This window comes from Polypterus senegalus, chromosome 3 (assembly GCF_016835505.1).
Source record: "Polypterus senegalus isolate Bchr_013 chromosome 3, ASM1683550v1, whole genome shotgun sequence".
Classification (NCBI taxonomy): domain Eukaryota; kingdom Metazoa; phylum Chordata; class Cladistia; order Polypteriformes; family Polypteridae; genus Polypterus; species Polypterus senegalus.
The window spans coordinates 205838967-205864156 of record NC_053156.1 but is presented as its reverse complement, the minus strand read 5'-3'; the positions used below and the strand labels follow the sequence as shown (position 1 = coordinate 205864156).

General features: G+C 35.8%; 1 protein-coding gene across 3 annotated transcripts in view; it reads left to right on the top strand.

The window, feature by feature from the left end:
* The window catches only part of zgc:174356 (uncharacterized protein LOC100137120 homolog), a 240705-nt gene that overhangs the window by 50897 nt on the left and 164618 nt on the right, over nucleotides 1–25190 (top strand). For all 3 annotated transcript variants that reach the window (XM_039748386.1, XM_039748385.1, XM_039748387.1), the window contains one exon: nucleotides 15151–15880. In XM_039748386.1, the coding sequence (XP_039604320.1) occupies nucleotides 15151–15880 (730 nt within the window). The remainder of the gene's footprint in view (nucleotides 1–15150; nucleotides 15881–25190) is intronic.

Sequence of the window (25190 nt, the reverse complement as noted above, 5' to 3'; positions counted from 1 at the left end):
AGGAACTGCCTGCATACTCTCACCACATGAGGCCAGGAATTGTCGTGCACCAGGAGCCACTGTACCAGCATAGGGTCTGACAATGGGTCCAAGGATTTCATCCTGATACCTAATGGCAGCCAAGGTGCCTTTGTCAAGCCTGTAGCGGTCTGTGTGACCCTCCATGGATATGCCTCCCCAGACAATCATTAACCCACCACCAAACTGCTCATGCTGAATGATGTTAAAGGCAGCATAATGTTCTCCATGGCTTCTCCAGACCCTTTCACTTCTGTCACGTACTCAGGGTGAACCTGCTCTCATCTGTAAAAAGCACAGGACACCAGTGGTGCTTCTGCCAATTCTGGTATTCTATGGCGAATGCCAATCGAGTTGCATGCTGCTGGGCAGTGAGCTCAGGGCCCATTAGAGGACATGGGGCCCTTGGGTCACCCTCATGAAGTCTTTCTGGTTGTTTGGTCAGAGACATTCACACCAGTGGCCTGCTGGAGGTCATTTTGTAGGGCTCTGGCAGTGCTCATCTTGTTCCTCCTTGCCCAAAGGAGCAGATACTGGTCCTGCTGATGGGTTATGGACCTTCTATGGCCCTCTCCAGCTCTCCTAGAGTAACTGCTTGTCTCCTAGAATCTCCTCCATGCCCTTGAGACTGTGCAGGGAGACACAGCAAACCTTCTGGCAATGACACGTATTGATGTGCCATCCTGGAGAAGTTGGACTACCTGTGCAACCTCTGTAGGGTCCAGGTATCACCTCATGCTACCAGTAGTGACACTGACTGTAGCCAAATGCAAAACTAGTGAAGAAACAGTCAGAAAAGATGAGGAGGGAAAAATGTCAGTGGCCTCCACCTGTTAAACCATTCCTGTTTTTGGGGGTCATCTCATTGTTGCCCCTCTAGTGCATCTGTTGTTAATTTCATTAACTGACCAGATTAATATCCCATAAGTTTCATTGACTTTATGCTATACTCTGATTAAAAAGTGTTCCTTTAATTCTTTTGAGCAGTATATGTGTATATGTATAGATATGTATATATATATGTTTATGTGTGTGTGTGTAAATATCATTGCTTCTTTAACACACTACTTCGCTGCGAAGCGCGTGTATTTTGCTAGTATATATATATATATATATATATATATATATATATATATATATATATATATATATATATATATATATATATATATATATATATATATGCACACCCGATCTACATACTGTCAAATAAACAAAACCACACACCGTGGCACAACATAAGAGGCTTCGCCATTAGCGCTGACGTCCGAGCAGGGCCGGATTTTCCTATAGGCTAACTAGGCTTCTGCCTAGGGCCTCAAGATCAAGAGGGGCCTACATTCAAATTGTTAGCAATTTGAACAAACTTAAAAATGGGAGGTGAAAGGGCCTCATAAGTGGAATAGCCTAGGGCCTCTTTTCATCTAAATCCGGCCCTGCATCCGAGGTTTGATTCCCGATAGGGGGTGCAGTGAGTGTGTACTGCCTGATAAGCCCAGAATTAGGGTGACGCATACTGTTTGCCTTATTTGACAGTAAAACTATTTCAATATATTCAATATATATATATATTAGCGCTTCCCGATTCATTTTACCCTCGCGCCCCCTTGGTTTGAGAAGAAGTATGAAAAAATGTGAGGTTAACACAGAAAAACAGATCACCAATTAAAGCTTTATGAATAATCGATACTTTATTCGCCATCAATAATTGTTTTGGTAAAGCCATACTCAGTGTAAACCTCCTTCCATTCATTACACACAGACTGATGTATTTCAAATGTTTATTTCTTTTAATTTTGTTGATTATAACTGACAACTAATGAAAGTCCCAAATTCAGTATCTCGGAAAATTAGAATATCAATTAAGACCAATGCAAAAAAAGGATTTTTAGAAATGTTGGCCAACTGAAAGGTATGAACATGAAAAGTATTCGCATGTACAGCACTCAATATTTAGTTGGGGCTCCTTTGGCCTGGATTACTGCAGCAATGCGGTGTGGCATGGAGTTGATCAGTCTGTGGCACTGCTCAGGTGTTATGAGAGCCCATGTTGCTCTGATAGTGGCCTTCAGCTCTTCTGAATTGTTGGGTCTGGCGTATTGCATCTCCCTCTTCACGTCAGGCGAGTTTGCTGGCCAATCAAGAACAGGGATACCATGGTCCTTAAACCAGGTACTGGTAGCTTTGGCACTTTGTGCAGGTGCCAGGTTCTGTTGGAAAATGAAATCTGCATCTCCATAGTTCGTCAGCAGCAGGAAGCATGAAATGCTCTAAAACTTCCTGGTAGACAGCTGTATTGACCTTGGACCTCAGAAAACACAATGGACCAAACACCTGCAGATGACATGGCACCCCAAACCATCACTGACTGTGGCAACTTTACACTGGACCTCAAGCAACGTGGATTCTGTGCCTATCCTCTCTTCCCCCAGACTCTGGGACCTTGATTTCCAAAGGAAATGCAAAATTTACTTTCATCAGAGAACATAACTTTGGACCACACAGCAGCAGTCCAGTCGAGACGCTTCTGACTCTGTCTCTTGTTCAAGAGTGGCTTGACACAAGGAATGCAACAGCTGAAACGAATGTCTTGCATACGTCTATGCATGGTGGTTCTTGAAGCACTGACTCCAGCTGCAGTCCACTCTTTGTGAATCTCCCCCACAATTTTCAATGAGTTTTGTTTCACAATCCTCTCCAGGGTGTGGTTATCCCTATTGCTTGTACACTTTTTTCTACCACATCTTGTCCTTCCCTTTGCCTCTCTATTAATGTGCTTGGACACAGAGCTCTGTGAACAGCCAGCCTCTTTAGCAATGACCTTTTGTGTCTTGCCCTACTTGTGCAAGGTGTCAATGGTCGTCTTTTGGACAACTGACAAGTCAGCAGTCTTCCCCATGATTGTGTAGCCTACAGAACTAGACTGAGAGACCATTTAAAGGCTTTTGCAAGTGTTTTGAGTTAATTAGCTGATTGTAGTGTGGCACCAGGTGTCTTCAATATTGAACCTTTTCACAATATTCTAATTTTCTGAGATACTGAATTTGGGACTTTCATTAGTTGTCACTTATAATCATCAAAATTAAAAGAAATAAACATTTGAAATACATCAGTCTGTGTGTAATGAATGAATCTAATATACAAGTTTCACTTTTTGAATGGAATTACTGAAATAAATCAACTTTGTCATGATATTCTAATTTTATGATCGGCACCTGTATGTAGATATGTATGTATAGATATGTGTTGCCAGCAACACTCATGACAATGACAAAAGAATTACATTGTCAATCATGTTACGTTATTATTAAAATGTTTCCTTTTCTTTTTCATTACTTCGTTAACAAACTACTTCTCTGCTGCAAAGCGCGGGTATTTTGCTATATATGTATATGTGTATATGTATATATGTGTATACTGTATGTATATATATATATACATGTATATGTACAAAGTATATATATGCATATATATGTATATGTATATATATATATGTGTGTGTGTGTGTATGTATATATATGTTTATATGCATGTGTGTGTATGTGTGTATATATATATATATATATATATATATATATATATATATATATATATATATATATATATATATATATATGCCAGCAACACTCATGACAAGGACAACACAATTACACTGTCAATCAAACATTACATACAATACTTTCTTGTAACAACAATCTACATTGATTAAAACGAAGCTAAATACAAATTACGCGAAGTAAGCAAGTTTTCTTACTCAGGAAACTCTTCTTCTGTACTACTGTCTGCTTTGGACTGAAAAACAGCCACAGCTTCAGATACAGGTCTTCTGCTACTGCTTTCTTTTGATATCAATGTCTTCATTATATATATATGTATTATTCCCTCCAATGGTATAAGGTTTGTGAGCGTGTGACCTATTGAGTCAGAGCTAATGTGAGGAGGTACCTGTCGAAGGTGGCCCGTGCCCCCTCTTATTTGGAGGATATTTTGAGGAGGTACCTGTCAAAGGTGGCCCGTGCCCCCTTTTATTTGGAGGATATCTCATAATTGATGCATTGTATAATAATGTGCTTGGACTTGTTTTAATCAGAAGAATATACTATGAGTACTGATGTGTCATTTGCAGATATGTGTTGTTGTAAAGTATTATGCAAGAATACATGAAAAATCAGAAGAAATTTTGTAATGCTGTTTCCTGTTTTCAGCCTGTAGTTCACGTGCCCTTGGTCGGTGGGAAGGTTTACAACATTGGTTGAAATTTATTGGTCGGGACCTTTTGATTGATGCATAACATTTGGGTATCCCTTATACAGAACAATAACTATGATTTTTTTCAAATATCTTTTGTGACAATTTATGAAACACCATATGTATGATTTCACACCAGACTAAAAGTCAACTGTAAATATTGTAAAAATTTGATTACAAGGAGTGTGAAGTCAACACGCATCGCTGGCAAATGAGGCATTATTTTGTGTCAGTTTGGGGCAATGTTTGAACAATTGCTTGGCCCGGTACTGGACTGCTCAGGGTGTCAAAGGGTTTAATCTCATTCCAGAGTTCATGGGACACAGCCTGGAATAAGACAGAAGCCAACTTAGACAAATAACTGAAACTAAAACTAATTATGGTTAGTGAGTGGATTTATTAATGTGGATCCGAAAAATGAAAAAAATGGTTATTTCTGTCTTGCAGCCATAAAAAAAAGTTATAAATACACTATATTCTGGCACTTTGATTTTCAAGTTCAGTTTCACAATTAACAAAAAAAGTAAATGAAATTAGCTGTTTCTAGGTTTGCTGTTTTTATTAGAGTTAAAATTAATATTTAAAATTTTTGGTTTACTAGTTAAGTTTACACCATGAAACTTTACACCAGTATAAAAATATTACACCTTCAGACTTAAAAATATTTTTCTTTTCCTCTAGCCATATAATTCACAACACCACATATTGGTATTCCTCCCTGGCTTGCATTTATATTGTGCATTGTATTTATTTATAGTGGTATTATTACAGCATTAATGGCACTCATAATTTTTAATGCTATTGTATAAGATTTAATTGTTACTTTCAGGGAATATTCCATTTTTTTATACCTAAGTAAATTTTTATAGTAAGTAAAATTGACCAGATGCCGACACTTTAAAGAATGTGATGAGTAAATATGCATTGATTTTAAATAAATTAACTAATATATAATCAATATAATATATAATTTATATATATAATCAAATAAAATATCTCATGAATTGTAAAATTATGTTTGAGTTATTAATATGATCTTAGTTAAGGGCTTTATCTGCATGCACCATCAAAAGGAAAAAATGAGTAACAGTTATCCCCACACTGAAAAAGAGAATTTTTTTCCATTAATATGAACATCTCCCCAGAACACCCAAAAGCAGTAACGTTTTTCAGAGTTGAACGGCACAATCAGACTTGCCCTGCATTTAGAAACCACTTTTAAAAATTCAAGGAATAAAGCCATACCTGTTCTCTTCTCTTCTCTCCTCTCCTCTAAATAGGATCATGTAACATTTCATGTTGCCTAAAACAGAGACACAAAGCTAATAATAATGTAAAAAACTAATGCCAGGTGATGTACAACATACTGAGATATGCCTACATTTTGCATCATTTTATGCCTGCACTGTGTCATAACCTAATAAGTATCAGTGAAAATATATTACTAGTTCTAGTAATAATCCTTTTATAATTCTTCAAATAGTATCTCCATAATTATCTTAATTCAGCAAGATTTATTCTAAGCACAGTACTTTTACAAATAATTCAGTAATGCTCTATGCATAATATATTAAGCAATGCAACACAAAAAACATGACAACAAACAGTACTAGCAATTTTTCATTTGAAATATTTATTTTATTTTTCAAAATACAAATTTGTGAAACCACCTACTCAAAATACAAACCTGTGAAACCACCTACCTACTGCTAAATTCATAAAAAAGCCTTTACATTTTCTCTGCCATTTAGTTTTTATTCTTCTTTGATCATGCAGAAAATTGGTTTGACTGATGGTGCCTTATCAGAAAACCAAGCTTGTTTTTGTTGTCTTTGTAGTCATAATAGCTACCAAATAAAAAAATCAAAGTATGCACAGCTGTCTGCATAAAGGCTAAAGGGTCTTAAACCTTTTTTTTTTGTGAACATCTGTTCTAATTTTTGTTAAAAGGCCTAGGTACCACATTATACATTATATTATATACCTATTGATTAACTTCTTTGAAGCTGATTTTTTTTTCTTCACCGTGGCTTTAGACTGAATTTTTGTATTCAGAAAAACTCACTTTTTGTAAAAAATGTCAACTTAATTTTTTATTACTTAAATTGTGATTAACTCAGAACTGTATGAACACTTCACACATTAATTTTAAAGTGTACATTACCGCTTAAGGCGACCATTTGCTTGCAATGGTAAGTCACGCTTTTTGCAATATGTGTTGCACCACTAATGCTGCTTTCCAGTAACACTCTCATTATTCATTGTTCTGAGAGCCCAAAATTTTCATCTTACAGTGCATAATCAAAGTCATCAACAAAAGATTGCTTGTGATGGGAGTTACTGCAGGTATTTGATGCTGTGCTGCAAGAAAAAGAAATGGTGATTCAATATTATATTCATGCTTTTGTTTCCACCTAGTGGATAAAAAAAATACATTCTTTGCAACTTTTCTGAATGATTTGTCTTGACCCCCTTGTATCTACACCCACTTTCTACCTGTTCTGTAACGATCTTCAGCCTCTGAAGATGTTATGAGTACAAAAACTGATTTTAACATGGAAATGAACCTGGGTGTAACCATAAAAACATAAATAGTAACCCTGTGTAAATGAAATGTACTTTCCACCTGTTCTGTCAATATCTTCAGTCTCTGGAGATGATAGGAGTACAAAAACTGATTTAACATGGAAATGAACATCCACATGTTTTTAGGGTCTATAAACACTGATGCTACACTAAATTTCTTTTATGTGCTTGTTTTTTTCCTCACTAATAGCCCATCAGTTCAAAATTCTGATAGGGCATCCCAAGTGCCCTGCCACTAACTATATGGGTAGTCTAGCATGGGATAGAGTGTACATTAAAGTTCATAATTTAATGGCTTACAAAATCTTGTTTGCATATATTTTTAATTTAAATGTTAGCATGTTTCTTCAAATTGAAAATGTTTTCAGAGACGGTGGCGCAGTGGTAGCACTGCTGCCTTGCAGTTAGGAGACCTGGGTTCACTTCCTGGGTCCTCCCTGCATGGAGTTTGCATGTTCTCCCCGTGTCTGCGTGGGTTTCCTCCCACAGTCCAAAGACATGGTGGATTGATGATTCTAAATTGGCCCTAGTGTGTGCTGGGTGTGTTTGTGTGTGTCCTGCGGTGGGTTGGCACCCTGCCCAGGATTGGTTCCTTCCTTGTGCCCTGTGTTGGCTGGGATTGGCTCCAACAGACCCCAGTGTTCGGATTCAGCGGGTTGGATAATGGATGGATGTTTTCAGAGTGGCACTGCTGCTTGGTATAAAATTTTTTCAGTATTTAATCATGAAAAGCAAAGCTACATTTTTCCTTCTGCTGGGTACATACAGTACAAGAACACATAAACCAGAAACTAGCATTTTTCTATGTAATTACAACGGTAAATCAAAAAGTAATGGCAATTGGAAAATTACGTGGTAACTACAACAGATAGAAGCTTTAACCGACTCGCAATGGCTTATGGGTTCAAACTTGCACAGTGCTGTGCCCTGCTGTTAGTCTAGTTTAAGCCAATGTCAAATGAACATGGACGCTCCCCTGTGGGTTTCCTCTATTGTTGAACAAATGCCCTGTAGTGAGATTTCTTTGGGCAGACAGAAAGAAACCTACTGAAATTCACTGACTAGAATTCAACTAGACTAATAACAGAGTGCTACTCTGTGCGTGTTCAAACTACCCTTAAACCATCACGTAAATGTTGTTCTATCTGTTGCAGTTACCACATCATTTAACATTGCTTTTACTTTTTCATTTACCCTTGTAGTTTAAAATTTACAGCTATACACTCCTATTTAATGGTATGCATATGTCAACAGTAAGTGGCAAGCTGGGTAATCACAAAGCAGTTGACACAGATTGCTGTAGTCATTTGTGAGGAGATCCACACATGTAATGGTCTTCTTTGTTTTGTTGCATGTGCTTCTTTCTATCTGCTACTTCTTGTGCACTTTCTTGGTGCCCAGTGCTCTGTCCATTTCTTTTGTTACCTTCTATGGGGGCAAAATCATATAGTGCATGCTGAAACACTCTTACGGAGAATAGGGTAGAAAAAAGAACAACTCCAAACAACTCTTTGAGTAAGTAAAGTAATTAGTAATGTATCTTGTAGGCAAACATCTATTTTAATGCAAAAAATTATGAGGTAGTTCTGACTTGTTTGTATTATTACTGAATACTACTGGTGGTGCTCTCTCTTTCCATGACTGAAATAAATGGAACACCAAATTGTTATTTTCAGATTTGTTAGTGATTTATCTATTATCTAACAGCCATACAACTTGCACTTCAGAACTGGTAGTCCACCTGAAGCTAAGCATTTTCAGGCCCAGCCAGAACTTGGATGGTAGACTATCTAAGGTGTTGATGAGGCCATCAGGGGATCCTTATTTGCTTCATCCTTCAGATGGGATATAAAACCAAGGTGCTGACTAAAATAAAAAATACCTGGGTATCTTTCAAAATGAGTATGGTGTACTCTAATATCCTGGCTTAATTGCCTTTCACAGGCTTTTCATTCTGGTCTCCCATTCATCCTCTGTCTCTGATTGTTTAACTATTTCTCTCACCCCTTTCACCACCTATTAACTGATGTGTGGTGGGCATACTGGCTGTCGGTGCATCATCCAGGTGGGTGCTACACATTGGTGTTGAAGTGGTTTCCAACTATCTATGTAAACCTCTTGGAGTAGATTAGAATAACACTATTTAAATGTAATTATTACTATTATAATTACTATGATCTTCATCACACATAGTGAAATACTGTGAGTGATTATAGGTTTCACATTTATTGTTATCTGGCTGTCTGCAGAACAGAAGCAGCAGTTCATTTCTTGGCAACACCATTTAATAATGTCAATAACAAGGGCAGGAGAGGATTTTTTGAGGTAAAAAGGCCATATAAATGTGATCAAGTACAAGACAGAGAGACAGCAATTCACACCTTCGTACTATCACTCAGTAATATTGCTTACAAGAGTAATGTGGGACTTTTATGTAAATTAAAGTAAGAAAAATGTCATCAGTCTGCTATTCTGAATAAAGTTTAGAGTTACACCAACATTGGCATTTGCAGGTCACCTTTTTATGAGAAGTCAAGAAACATGACATGCACACTGATGAAATAATTAGAAAATTTCAAATCCAACGTCCATCGGTATGGGAAATATCCTTCGAGTGTTAAGAAACAATTTAATATACAATTACTGTAGGTTCATAAGTATTTGGACAGTGATACAATTTTCATAATTTTGGGTCTGTACACCACCACAATGGATTTGAAATTAAGCAGTCATTATGTGATTGAAGTGTAGACGTTCAGTTTTAATTTAAGGGGTTTACCACAAATATCTAATCAGCCATTCAGGAATGACAGGCAATTTCCTGCATAGCCCCCCAATTTTCCAGGGCTCAAAAGTATTTGGACAAACTAGCATAAAGGTGAATATAATAATCATTTTCAGTATTTGGTTGAAAATCTTTTACAGTCAATGACTGCCTGAAGTCTGGAACCCATGTCCATCTCTAAGTGCTGGCTTTCCACCCTAGTGATATTTTTGGTATTCTTTTTGGTAAACACACTAAGGCAGTGTCCAGACCTGTACATAATGTCATCAGAAAATGTTTTTCTCAAAAAAACAGTAGTGAGACTTATTTACTAACTAATGTTGTGCAAAAAGACACATTTACAGTATACCAGTGTACCTAATATTTTGTAGTTCAAAAAATTAGTGAAAAAAAATGCCTATTACCTGCACCTGGTTTTCAAAAATCATCTATTGTTTCTATTGCAGAGTTAATAGTAAATCTACTACTTGTATACTTTTTTTTTATATTTTTAATATAGTGGTAAATCATCCAATTATGAAAACTGGCATCCAGAATCAATGTGATCAATGTGAATTGAAACAAATTAACAACAGTAAATGTGTGCCAGAATTTGATTTTTGTTCTAGAATTATCTTCATATGAGACATACTAAGGACTGTTTAATTATGGATGCTGGAATTAGTAACACATTCTATGTAATTTCATTACTAGGGAACTCACTGATCAAGCATTAGAAATGTCATGTATAGTATTTGTCATTTTCTAGCCTGCTTAATCCAGACCAGAGTCGTGGGGGATGCCGGAGTCTATCTCAGCTAGTTTAGAGCACAAGGCAGGAACAAAACCTGGAAAAGGGCACCAGTGTATCACAGGATGAACACACATACACCCCAAATACACACTGGGACCAATTAAATGTAGCCAGTTTACCTAACCTGCATATCTTTGGACAGTACAAGAAAACTGGAGCACCCAGAAAGTGGTAATAAAAAAATATAAAGGAGGCTTATTATACCTTGAAGTCCAGAAATTATTAAAATTTGCCAAACATATTTTGGTTATACTTGATATGAACATCAGAAACAACAAGTCACTTCTGCTGCTGCTTGAAGTTGTAACAAGTAAGTTTAATTTAAAGTGATTAATAACTGTTCAATTGGATTTGTTTGCTTGAGAGTGATGAGTGGATGTCAATGGGTGAACGTGTAAATCAAGGCTAATAATTTAGGCATTTCCAGTTTTAACTTGTTCACCAATATACAATATTCTTGGACAATTTTACACCACAAAAACAAGCATACACTGTATGCACTTTACTAATACATTTACAGTAATTCCATTCAATTCCAGCTGTTATTTTTACATGTAACTCATTATTACAAAATATGAAATAAACAAAAATGGGTACCTGTCTTACCGATTAAGTATTTTACCAAAATGTTAAAATATTTCAATTTTCAATACATGTAACTACTGTAAATTCAGCAAACACATCTAAATGTTACACCGTGGCTATATTTTCTAACTTGTTTATATTTTATTTTTCTTGTTTTTTCGTTAGTAAGTTCCAGTTCCATTGAGCTATGCTATTTATGCTTGATAATTTTAATATGCAATGTGTTTGATGAAATTGTTGTTGCAGTTCAGTTGCTCATTCATGTGCTCTGCCTGCTGTGAGCATGGTAGTCTATTACATTATTAGACTCACTCCAATTTCAATTTTTGTTTTCTAACTTTTACTAAATTGTTATGTATATCTGTCTAAAGCCTAATGTGAGATATGTCATTTGAACACACTGTCTAAAGTAATGAGAATTTGGTTGAAAAGAAGTTGCTCCTGACAGGTGTGTCCTGATGTAGGCATACCTATGTAATACCTTATTTAGTTTTTATCAATTGCTAATTCATCCCAAACCATCATGCCAGTCCCCAAATATTACGTTGTGTATCTATGATGCTGTTTTTCCTTCACTAAAATTCTCTACAGTATGTGCTTCTATTATACTGAATGTTCTATGCAAATAACAATAATCCAACCAAGTTTGTTCATTTGCTTCCAGTTGATTTGGGATTTAGGCAAATTGTATTAATCTGGCCTTCAATTCCAGGATACCAATCCTTGTATTGTATTGTGCACCATATATATAGACTGATAGGTAAATGTTAAAAGATATGCAACCTATACAAAATGTCCAAGAGCTACTACTAATATTACATTTTTGTAAATTTTACTTTACATTTTATTTTTAATTATCATCTTCTTAAAACATGGTATGAGAGATCTTGTTTTACAAACAAGAAGTTAGGCACTGTGTAAGGCATGAATGGAAACTTTTAATACTTGACTGTAGAATTTGTAAATTTAATGTATCCTCTAAGTCGTCTGGATGGTCAAGGATTGCTAGGGAATGCATGCCACCTCTGCATTCCTGTGTGAGAAAATGGGCTTCTAGCCACTATTGCTTGAATGATATACCAAGAAGTGAGTTCTTGATCAACAACTCACATTAAGGATACTAGATCAAGCATTCAGAGGGACAGTGAGGTAACAAAGAGCTAGCAGGAAGCCCTGCCAGACTACTAGGGTGAAGCACTAATTAATCATAATGCCCATTTAAGAAAATGTATAATCAACAAGTTGTCTTGGAAGCCTGGCCTTTTTAATGCCATGAGGGCACTAGGAAATGATAGTGTAAGTCCTACACTGGGAACTGTAGAGGTTCTCCACTAATCCTGGAAGTGATTCCAAAGCATAGACCAAGAACTTCCCAAGATTGTTTAAAGGTCTTACCCGATGAGTGGAAAAGAAGTTTTGAGTAAGGAAGTGAGTTGACTGAACGCACAATGCCCTCGATACAAAGAGCTCAAAGACCACTTTGGAAAGGAACAATAGGCTGGGAGTGTGAAGGAAGATAAAGAGAAAGGCCCATTAGATAGTCATGGGTTAAATGGGAACAGTTACACACAGTGACACAACTAGGTTATATTTTCTATTCCATGCTATTTCCTATTCTATGCTATTGGTAATTTCTTCTCTGTGTGACGTAAATAATAATTACACCATTTCAATATTTGTGAACTCTACTTCGCTTTATTCTGGGTGTGGAGAGACAGCAGGGGTTCTATCACATTAAAATGCATACAGTAGATTTATAATAATAAAGTGAAATGAGCATGACTGGTAGTAGAGAGCTAGGCAGCTTGAAATAGTTAGAGTAAAGAAACAAGATTTACATATGAAAGAAACACATCTGGGAGTGTGACAAATGCTTTTGTATTTGTTGGTTATTTACTGTCATGTTTACCTAATAGGTTGTCCTGGATATCTAAGCTTTCTGCAAGGATAAAAAGAACATCAAGTGGCACCACATTAAAAAAGTATATAGTGTTGAGTAGAATGTAAAATGGCATGAGTTATAAAGGTGTGACAGCACTTCTCTAAATCTTTCTCTGCCTGTCATTTCTGATGAGGTCCGAGCAGTACAGACCTATATATCTTTGAGGCAATAAAAACATGCGTATAGTGCTGGAGTTGTTTTAGTTTATTAGTCACCACAATGTAACAAGAGCTTTCTCAACCACACTACTATCTATTTAATTTGAAAGATCTATGATTCAAAAATAAAAGCAAAATACATGAGAATCAAGATTTGCTTTTAAAGCTTTATACACTTTTGTTTCTTCAGCAAATTTGATTTTGTTTTCATTTCCTTACTGCCTGTGTAACTTCCTGTGTGCATTGCTATCATACACAATATTCATTTTTTTCCATTACAATGCTGGGAGTTGAAACTGACCGGAACTGTATTGACCCATACTGAACAAACCAATAGTGCTCTAAAGTGGAAAAATTGTTGCACAGTATGAGACAGACTGTTTTGTATTTCTGTTGATGAGAATAAAATGTGGATTTACTATGTGTTTCTTACAAGAATAAAAATCAGTGGTTTCAATATAATCCTCATAATTGAAGCTGCATTGAATGGGGGTCTTCAAATAGTTCAAAAGTTAAAAATAGTTCAAATTCAGCTACCAGATAGATATTTTGCCACTAGTATGACTCGTCATACAAAAAATACTCTACAGTCCAAATATCATTGTTTTTAAAATTGAGAAAAAAGGTGATAATACAAAAAAAAAGGGAAAAAATAGGAACTTATGATATTCTGCTTAAATATGTAGATTACATTTCTTAAGGCTTTTTTGCATTGTGCTATGTAGCAGACATTCACAAAACTATATGCCGTTAATATCGATTTGACAATTCAAGTTTTTTTCTAGCTGTCTGACGTCAATCTATGGGTTAGTCTACTGTCAAAAAGAGTTAAGGTGATGAACATTCCATTTTCTATAACTTATAGAGGGTTAAACTGATTCTTCCATTATCTTTGTTAAGCGATACTGTATTATATTCAAGTTCAAGTGAAGCAGGCTAAGGAAACTTTACTCTTAACTTTAAAGATTTGGCTCTTACAGTAATTTTCTTCTTTTATTCAAAATAAACAAGTAACACTGGCTGAATGGAATAATGTATTTTAGATTTGCTGACAATAATAGTTTCTCATGGTGGGATATATTTTGTGAGAATGAGAACTATGTCAAAAGGCATACACTTCATAAACAAAAATATTTAACTTGGCTACTTTATAAAATATGGTTGACACGGCAGCTAGGTCTGGAGCCTCATAGATCCAGCATTCTGCATTTGAACTCTGCAACTCTTTGTACAGTCTGTATATTTTTCCAGCTTCTAAGTGGGTTGTCCTCCCACATTTTCTAAATACACTTGTTTGGTGGACTTATGGTTCTGTTTTGATCCAGTGTCTATATATTGGACTGGGCCCCCGGGGTTAGTTCTAGCCTGTGGTGCTATGTGACCTGAGATGTATTATGCACTTAAGAATGTTAATTTATGCAATGAGATAAAAGCTAACAAATTAGTAGTCATCCTTCTATCCAATTTCTGCATCACAGAAACTCAGAGCTCAATTAATAGGAATGTTTTGTATGTAATGGCCATTTTAGAAGCGTGGACTTTTGGCTGAAATCCTACATGAGATGTCAGTCAATTGGAGCAAATGTTTACAGACACATGCACATAAAAATTCTCAATTTACATCAGGGTCATTTAGAGTTGTCAGGTAACCCAACTGTGTGGAAGTTTTACTATGCTTAAACAATTACATAGAACATGTGATTTTTATAGAAAACCTAAATAAATTAGTAATGTCTGAAATGTGTATTGGTGATGTATGTAGTATTAAGAATTATGTGTATAGTCATTACATAACCAAAAATGTTTTCTATTTCTGAAGCTTAAACTATACATTGTATTTAATTTGACTATATTTTACATATATAGCTATAAAATTATTTAATCAAGGAAAATAAAAAAATTAAATCTTACATTTTAAGAATGCTGATTCTGCTTATTTCAGACATTTAAATTTTGCACTTAATGTTAAACACATAATGTGCCTCATTAAAATAAAAATAACTGTTTAATTTAGATATATCTTTTTGTATTTCAGGTTTGCTATGAACTATATAGTGAAGATATCTGCAGTCAAATTGGAAATCATGTTGAAGAAAATCAAGTGATTCAGAGCAAATCATCTTATATCTTGCTTGCTTTCTCTGCAGTTATGAGCCTTGTATCAATACCTCCATCTCTTCTTCTTGGCTCTTGGTCTGACAGGCAAGGTCGAAAATTAGGAATGATTCTACCAAGCATTTGTTCTATGGTGACTGGAGGAATTTTAATAACAGTCACAAAAGTGCAACAGCTTAATGTTTACTGGACCATTTTGACAGCTTTCACAATTGGTGCATCGGGTGGGCACGTGGCAATATTTTTAAGTGCTTTCAGTTATTTATCTGATGTTTCAGACACCCACCGGCTTACACTGCGTATTGCAATTGCAGAGTCAATGGTTTTCATTGGTGGAACAGCTGGATTTCTTTTAAGCGGAATTCTGATAGAGCATTTTAGTTTCACACATGTGTTTGCAACATACTGTTTCTGCCATTTCCTGTCTGTGTGTTATGTACTGCTTTGGCTACAAAATCCAACATCGGTGGACAGGAGAGTAAATATTCTGAATGAAGTACAACATCAAGAACGAATCATTCAAAAATTATCAATTTGCACATATGTTAAAATGTCATTTGGTTCAGTTCTGAAAAAAAGACGTTTACAAGATAGGCTGAAACTTCATCTACTAATCCTTTGCACATTTTTGCTGAATGTTTGCAGTATTGGTGAGTCATTTATTTATTTACCAAATGTATTAAATTGTTTGTCTATAGATTTATTGTAAAATGGTCAAATATTATCATTTTTTAAAGTGCAATACATATGGATAACATGACAGAAAATTTGTTTTTAAATAATTAAAAAATAATTACATGCATACATTTTAACATATTTTTCCAAGTCTGCCAGGCAAATTTGCACACTTTTATGATAAAATTAATTTTTACTGCTAATTTCAGTCAGTAATCAAAAACATGTAGGCCACTGAAGCCTATTGCAGTGACACCGAGACCATGAACAGTGGTTTTGTGTCTTTCCTGTCTAACTCTAGCAGAGTGCAGTTACCATTTTACTAAATCTTGGACGGCCTGGATGTCTATTCCAACCAGGTAGAGGTACTAAGTCTGTGTGGAAGGAGACTGAGTGTTATGTGTACAAGTGGCAAAATCATAAATGTGTCCACCACGATCAAAGAGTGGTAGATCACAGTTTTCAGCAGTCGCCTAAATTGATATTAGTTGTTCTTCACTGGAGTTTTAAATTTCTTTGCATATGACTATTGTGTACTGCTGCCATTTGTGAAGAAAATGTGAAAGGCATACAGACATATAAGACTCCATCTTAGGAGTGATGCTTGATGGAATGACAGTCTGACTTTTATTCCAGTAGAGAGTTTTCTGTAATGCCACCCTCACTGCAAATATTTCAGTGTCAATGCCAGATCTATGCCTTAAATCAAGGAGGAAACTAACATCATGATATATAACAGTCAGCCCTCTTTTCATTTTCTGTTCAGTTGAAGGTAGCAGGTTTTGCTGTGTTCCAAGTTGAGTAATAAGTTATTAGAACATTCAAACACTCTGGATGAGAACAGGCCAGCTCGCCAGTCCTATCCACGTATTTCTTCCAAAAACACATCAAGTTGAGTTTTGAAAGTCCCTGAAGTCCGCCTGTCCACCACACTACTTAGTCGCTTATTCCAAGTGTCTATCGTTCTTTGTGTAAAGAAAAACTCCCTAATGTTTGTGTGAAATTTATCCTTAACAAGTTTCCCACTGTGTCCCCATGTTCTTGATGAACTCATTTTAAATCTCTATCTACTGTACTAATTCCCTTCATAATTTTAAACTCTTCAATGATGTCACCACTTAATCTTCTTTTGTTTAAACTGTATAGGCTCAGCTCTTTTAATCTTCCCTCATAATTCAACCCCTGTATTATCCAGCAAATTACAGTAGTGGGCACATCAGATTTTAGCAGGTCACAAGATATTCAGAGGTTTGACTTCTTTTGGGCCATTGATAGCAACCAGTTTCTGGAAATACCCACTTAGGAAAAGAAATATGTTATACTGCAAGCAACTATCTAGAAAAAATTTAGATTTTTGTCTTTATGCCTAATGAGCATAAACTCTGATTTAGCATTCCTTTATTTATTGTTTTTGCAAATTTAACATTTTTGGATGCTATTGTTCCACATAAAAGTGCTTCTCTATAGAATAATGAAATTACATTGAAATTGCTACAAAGAGTGGCTCCATTCAGAGTTTTACCTCATATCAAGAACTGATTTTTTTTGGTTAACAATATTTTATTTTAAAGAGAGAAAACAGTGGAACAGTGGGATAAGAAAAGTACAACCTCAAAAAGAGAATTAATTCCACATCCCACCAGAGTCCTACACCCTTCCCCATTCAAAGATATCTAAAAAAGCCAAAATAAGCAATTTTATTAAGTGCAGCTCCAGATGATATTGTGGGTTGAGAAGAGGAATTAATACAAACAACTAAAATTTTATAAAAGAATTTTCCAGGAACTGAATAGACATTGGTCTTGCATTTTCCACCGTGATGCCAGGTGGATCTTAACAGCTAAATAACTTGATGAAATAATTTCTTATGAGGGAATGAAAAGGAGTACAATGAAAAATAAAGAAGAAAAACTGTGGAGAACAAGGAACAAACAACAAGTGAAAAAACAAGTGAAAGAAGAGGTGAATGATGTAGCAAGAGGGAAGAGCCAAAACATATGAAAAAAGGAGAAAGGCTCTTAAAGACAGCATAAAACACAAAATATGTCAGGGGATAAACTCATTAAACATCACTTTATAGAAGTTATATAAATTCTATAGACAACTTTATATTGAGTAAATTAGAATTTTTGGAACAGTTGACATGTTAAGACTGAATCCCAGTTCAAGGCATTAGAGGAGTGCAGATCTGAATACCACTTAACTGAAATAGTGAGAGAGTTTTTACAAGTATGTGTACAGCACTGACATACTTTATTTCAACTATAGATGTATATGGACAGAAATGTTCAGTAGCAGAAGCTGAAGAGTAAGGGGTGAGGACCAGTGAGCTGCTTGTGTGTTGCCATTCCCCTTAAGTGTCATGTGGACTCCCAAGTGATTCAAATCTGGTAAGAGTGTGTACAGATCTATCTTGAATGTGTGTCATGTGCACAAAATGAATAAAAACATATTTGGCAGGGTGTATGTGAATTTCATAGCTCATGATGGCAAAGAAAAGAAACAGAAAACAAAAAAACATCATAGCTGTTGTCCTGAGCATTAGTTATCACTGCCATATTCTAAACAAGGAAACCTGTTAAGTCTAGAAAGGAGCCAGGAGTAAGTGTGAACATAGCCTTATTTTGTTTTCAATAATCAAACTCAAGGTAGTGTGTGTGTTGTATTCAGGTTTCAGGGTGTCATTTTTTAGCATGGAACAGGAAGGGAAAAGGAATAACCATCTGAAACAACAAAAAGGACAAAAGAATGCCCAAAGAAAACCTAGATGAGTGGCTGATCAAGGGCAGATGGATTTTTTTCTTTGTTTGGTTGCTTTCTAGTCTTAGTTAATAAATTTTTAGCTTTAGATTTTATTATTAATATTTAGACTATGTAAACCACAATCTATCTTTAAATGTTCGGTCAATATTACACATACTAGTATATTTCTATTTACAGCGCACATGGTATTTTTGTACTAAATTGCATGTTGTGGTGGATTGCCGGCATGTTACTCCGGCCCTCACCCCCAGGCCGCCAGGAGGAGCCCTCCCAACAGCACGATCATGCCCCGAGTTCCAGCAGGGCATCATGGACTTTGTAGTGTTTATACACAGCCCTGCTGGATACCTTGGGGGTCACCAGGCGTCATTGTAGGGGGGCTCATGGGCTCACATGTGCCCTATAACCGGGGAGTACGTCATAGTCATGTGACGGGAAGAAACTACGTGCTCCCGGGTTGAAGAAAAGGACTGTTTGCCCTGACCCGGAAGGAATAAGGAATTGTGGACTGATTGGACAGGAACACTTCCGGGTCAGGGTGTATAAAAGGATTATGGGAAGGCCCAGACAGTGAGCTGAGCTGGGTGGTAGTAGGGCGAAGTGTCTGGGCGAGGAGGAGAGAATAGTATTGTTGAGTGGGTTGAATTTATGAGTAGTGTGGAGGGTGCTTGTTGCACTGTGCAAAAGAAGAATAAAGAGTCTTGGACTTTTACCTGTTGTCTGGCGTGGTACCTAAGGGTTCAAGGGAGTGCTAGTGCCCCCATCTGCTACAATGTTTATGAATGTCCTGGCAAGTTATGAATTTTGACAAAACAGATGCTATATTTGCAAATGTATTCAGCATATTGGGCTTAATAATCAAGTGTGTTACATATACAACAATTAATTTAATTAAGTGGGTAATGTTTGATTTTCATGCGCGTTAACTGAATTACATTTCAGAAGGAACATCGCATTGTCTCAAATTCCGCAAATCCCAGAAAAAAAACTATGTTCCGTCTACCTTCAGCAACTTGTACCATTTTCACTCTTGGGTCATTAAATTAACTCCAATGCAGATATCTGCTTGACCTATGACTAAGACACCATTATATGCAGTCATCTGTATTACTAATCAAGTTCCACTATTGATTCAATTTTACTGACCAGTAGCTCTGTAGCTTGTATAATCTGGCTGTTATCAGTTGTTTCTGATGCATGCTGCATGTTTATACCCAACAGTTATTTTAACTGTGAAACATTTTCATATTTATTGATATGTATTACTTTTTTAAAATTGTCATGGCTTTGTTTAGTAGTTTATGTCTGCAATTGAATTGTAAAACATATTATATTGTCACTGCATGCTTCCAAACCAATGTAATACTTTTCATTGTACCGTATGTGTACTAGCATCCCCGAATACAAACTCATTTTACCAGTCACTTTACTACCTGTGTAAATACACCTCTGCAAATAAGCAGTTGTATGCTGAGATCATTTACAGTACTTATACGCAAGGTGAAGTACTGCATAATATACTGTATTACACAAAGACATATTCATTAAAATATTTAATAAAATTACAACAAACTTTGTATAAAACTGATAATATGCTACAATACAAACAAAATGTAACGTAATGCTGGTACTGCAGATTTAACAAGCAAATGACTAACATGTACCATAGTGTTCTTTTTTAATTTCTTAATATAAACTTTCATTATATAATAAATGATAAAATACCATAAAAAATACTTAAAGACAATATTTCTTTAAAGATAGCAATCGAACATTACGCCAAATTAACTGGAAAATTGTCACTATACTGAGAAGATTGCATGCATCAGCCAAACTGAGCTTCTCACGTAAATTAATATGAATACAATGGATTCCCCAGCAAATCACCTCTACTAAACTCTAGATTCAGAAAAATGGGACAGTAAAAAGGAGCACAAGGAAATAATTTAAATATTTAAGAAATACTATACAGTAAGTCCTTATATTCTTAAGAGTGTAAAAAAGACAAGACCCAAGCTACAGATATTTCTGATAATCTACAAATACCTCAGATCAGTACTTTGGTGCAGAACAGCTTGACAAGTCTCTGAGTCTTTCTGAAATAAAAAATACCACAAACTCAAAGCACAGCAGAAAAGCTGCAGACCCAATTACTATCCAGTGGAATTTTATGAAATATTTTAAACTAATTGCCATTATTGAAAGCAATATGTATAGAATGCAGAAAACTTAAAAGTTTGCCAAAAACATTATTCCAAGCATCAAATACTAATAGTGTTCAAAGTGGTGAAAATGTGTTCCGTATGTTACCAAACTCTGCGGGACGTAGGGAAGATACAGAAAGACAAAAAGACAGGTAAGAAAAAATTAAAAACAAATGTAAATTGTGATCATAAGTCTTACTATCCTTGTATGCGGTTACAGCCTTTAATAGAGTTGAATGGTTTAACAATTTACTGGAAAGCAGACATTTGGGTTTGGCCCAGGATCATAGGTATGACTCTTTCCGCTGGGATGCTGACATTTGTTGTTACACTATATGACACAAAATAATAATAATACAAAATCCTCCATTAAAGAGTTAATTAATCCAAACTGAGACAGTTGAAGAAGCTTTATAATGAAATATATATTTGCACAATGTAGGTGACCCCAAAAAATACTGCTTTTCGGTATCTGGCTTCATAGTACTAACCTACCTATGTCAAAGAAAGTTGACTGCTCTGCTAACAAGGGAATAAAAAAATTCATCAGAAGAAATAGAAACAGTAGCACCTCAAAACAGGGCAATACATGAATAAAAAAATTACAGGTAGGTACAAGAAAATGTGTTAAAATTATAGATTTATTCACCCCAACACCATCTAATGTTACTTTAACATTTAACCAGTGCTACTAGTGAGAAAGAGCAGGTGCCACGATGTGTGATGCTGATATTAGAGAACAAGGAACTTTCTGGCAGTCATAAGCCAACCTCGGCAAATGACCAGAGCTCTCAAAGAACTTCATACTACTTGCACAACCAATGAAGAATAAATGGAGAGCTGACAAGAACTTGATCTTAGTTACAAAATCATGCAGAAACTGCACTTTGTGTTGTTACTTATTCACGGGTGCGAATTATGCAATTGGGCTTGTCTACAAATTCATTTTGACCATGCCAATCACTCAGCTGGCATGTGAGAGAAGTTTTTCCACTCTGAAGTTCGATAATAAAAACTGAAGTACAGTATTTGTCACAGGGCCATCTGGAGGCTTTAATATTAATGTCAAACCAAAAAGGACATCCTTTCAACTCACAAAGAAAACAGGAAAAAGTGAACACCTATGATGACTTTTAATAGTTTAAAGGTAAGATGGATTTTTTTTGGGATGTCATGGCCATCGTGTTATTAGTTGTATGTTTATTGAGGTTTCCAGATTTCCATTATGACACTGTATCTGCAATGGCAGCTGTTTGGGCTTAATGGAATCATTACGATCAATGTCAGCTTTTGTTTGCTTTTGTATTTTTAATGGTTTGGCAGTTCTGCTAATTTTGAAACTGTAGACTTTATTGTAGAAATTTATGTTACAGTAAAGGCATGAACCCTTTTTATCACATTTGGCTGTTTGAGTCTGTTATTGTGTACATCAGGTGTGTCATGATGCATACAGGGTAGATCAATCCACTTATGACGCATAGCCATTATGTTTAGTGGGCCGCCAGAATCTTCATACTCCCAGCAACATTTAATGACCCTAATTTGGCCACAAAATGCATTGATAAACTGAGGACTGAATCTTGAATTCCTTATTTTAGGATAATTTTGATGCATACTGTTATATTTGATGTTATAGATATTTGTTTGATTGAGTTGTGCTCTCTTACAATATTTGGACCAGTTTGATGGCTTGGTTACTATTTAGGAGATCTGTATTCATTCACCTCATGTTAGTGGGTTTTATTCTTTTTTTCCCTTTTGTAACCCCTGTAAAGTGCCTGATACACAATATAATAAAAACATTCATTTTTGGTTTTTACTTATAACTATCCTACAATACTTTATAAGTGTGTGAATATTCATTTATTCAGTTGAGCGGGGGTGCCGAACACTTCCGTCTTTGTGACAAGTCCTACGTCACATACACTATCTACATTATAACAACTTAATAAAACTCTTGCGATGGTTAAGACAATTATTTCCAGTCACAAATATACAGTATCTCTCTATTATAAAAAAAAATCTTGGAAGGCTTGGAAGGAGATACGTGATTTTGTCAGAGACACTTTAATATCCCGCGAGACAAGGCAGTGAGAGAAAAGGACAGCTGCTGAACAGGCTTTTAAATGACTGATACACAATGCGACAAGCAGAACACGCAGCTCGGCAGCAGCAAGACAGTAGCTGATCCGACTGCATCTCCTTAGCGTTTGTTCAGCCCCCCCTCCCCCCCTCACAATGTGAGATGCGAAGTGGCTGGCGTGCAGCACACCCCGAGGTGGAGGGGTTTAGGGGGATTTTGGGCGAGCGAAGCGAGCAGGGGGCACAGCCCCCTAGTACTTTAATATTTACAGTATTAGAAGAAACATGAGAAAGTGCTTGATCTACAGTAGCAGTAATTCTTTCACCTTAAAAGAAAATCTTTCCTGCACTCCTTACATGCTCATGGAATTGCATAAATTCTCTCTGTTATAATTGGTACATATCTTGTGTCTATCTCAGTATCTCTTTTTTTAAATGAATAATAGCCAGCCATCAGTTTACCACTGGATATGCAAATTATGGTAGTTTATCAATAGGCATATATTTATGTTTCTGTAATAGATTAGTACAAAAGCAGATATTCATCTAGCACTGTGAGTTTATACAATATAATGAAAATGTGATAAAATTACAAAATTCAGTCACATGAAGTTATTTGGCTGTTGCAATGTCGCCATGCCTCTCAAAGAAAACAGACCGAGTTTGTTTTGCCTCTTGGTAATCTGAAATTAAAGAGCTCAGTACTTGCCAGATGATTCAAAGCTAATGAGGCAGGATTTTCAAAATTACACTGAATGCCAGAAAGCACACATCTGTTATGATTACTGCTGAAGCTCCAGTTTTTGCATAAACTCTCAATATAGTAAAACTTTTAGAATATTCTAAACTCTGAATAGATGTTGCCACTTTGCTGTCAGAGACATAGTCCTGTGCTTCTTTATTATATATTTTTCTATTTATATTTCTGAACCTGTATTTGTTGTTTATTTTGAGTTGATTAAGCCTTAATATGTACAACATGAATGAAATAATGAGATCTAATATAATTTACCTGATTAATTCTAATTAATCACTAATCCCCTTTCTGAGCCACTGTCTATCAGAGTACTACAGTGACATGTTAATCAGAAAAGAGACATGGTAAAAAAAAAAAGGGGGACTCACCCATCTTGAACTAATTTATTTACGATACTCGGGGTGAGTAAAAAAAGGTACAAGTTAAAAGTTGGTTTAATTTCATTCAAAATTATTTTGAATTAAATAAACTGAAATGTTGTCACTGATAATACAAAGAATCGAGAACAGTGGAAACCAAAGCAAACCAGTGATTCTGAAAATACAGCATTTGTTACTACAACTTAACAAAAACACACTACTTATTAAATATAACTTTATTTGTCCTTATTACTGAAGAATTTGGCTTTTTACAGAGGCTCTTTAGATAGATTTCTTATCTTATGCAATTCCTCTATGTTCCAAGACCAGTCCAGCCTGTCATTGATGTGAACCCCCAAATACCTGTAGAAATAAACCACCTCTGCATCTACTCCCTGATTAGTATACAGTACATAGTACATAGAGGATCTTTGGTGCAGGGAAAGTCAACAACTAGTTCCTTGGTTTTGCTGTTATTAAGGTACAAACAATTCTCTTTGCACTAAGAAACAATGTTCTCCACCTGACTGCGGTCTCTTGGTCTGGAATCCCTACAGATTTTATTTTTTTTCTCCAGCCTCTGGAGATTTTTTTTTGTTTTTTCTGTCCACCCTGGCCATCGGACCTTACTTATTCTATGTTAATTAATGTTGACTTATGTTTATTGTGTCTTCTATTTTTCTATTCTTCATTTTGTAAAGCACTTTGAGCTACATTTTTTTTGTATGAAAATGTGCTATATAAATAAATGTTGTTGTTGTTGTCCAGGAGAGAATAAGTCTTGTGGAGCAGACAGATAATTGCATCTTCTATCCAATCCTTATCTGATAGGTAAACTGCAGTGGGTGCAGTTGGTCTACCACAAGAGTCCAAGACCAGTCTCTATGATGTAAGAAGTAAGTAATACTGGTCTGTAGTCTTAAGGTGAAGAGGCGCATGCCTTTAGAACAGGAACAATGAAGGATGTTTTTCACACCAGTCTCACTTTATGGAACCTTATAGACAGACCAAACAGGTGACAGAGGATACCAGAATGATGGTCAGCAAAGGCCTTAAGATCTCAAGGACTGAGTTCATCTGATCATGTAGCTTTTCCTGTGTGTAGTGTCCTCAGTTGTCC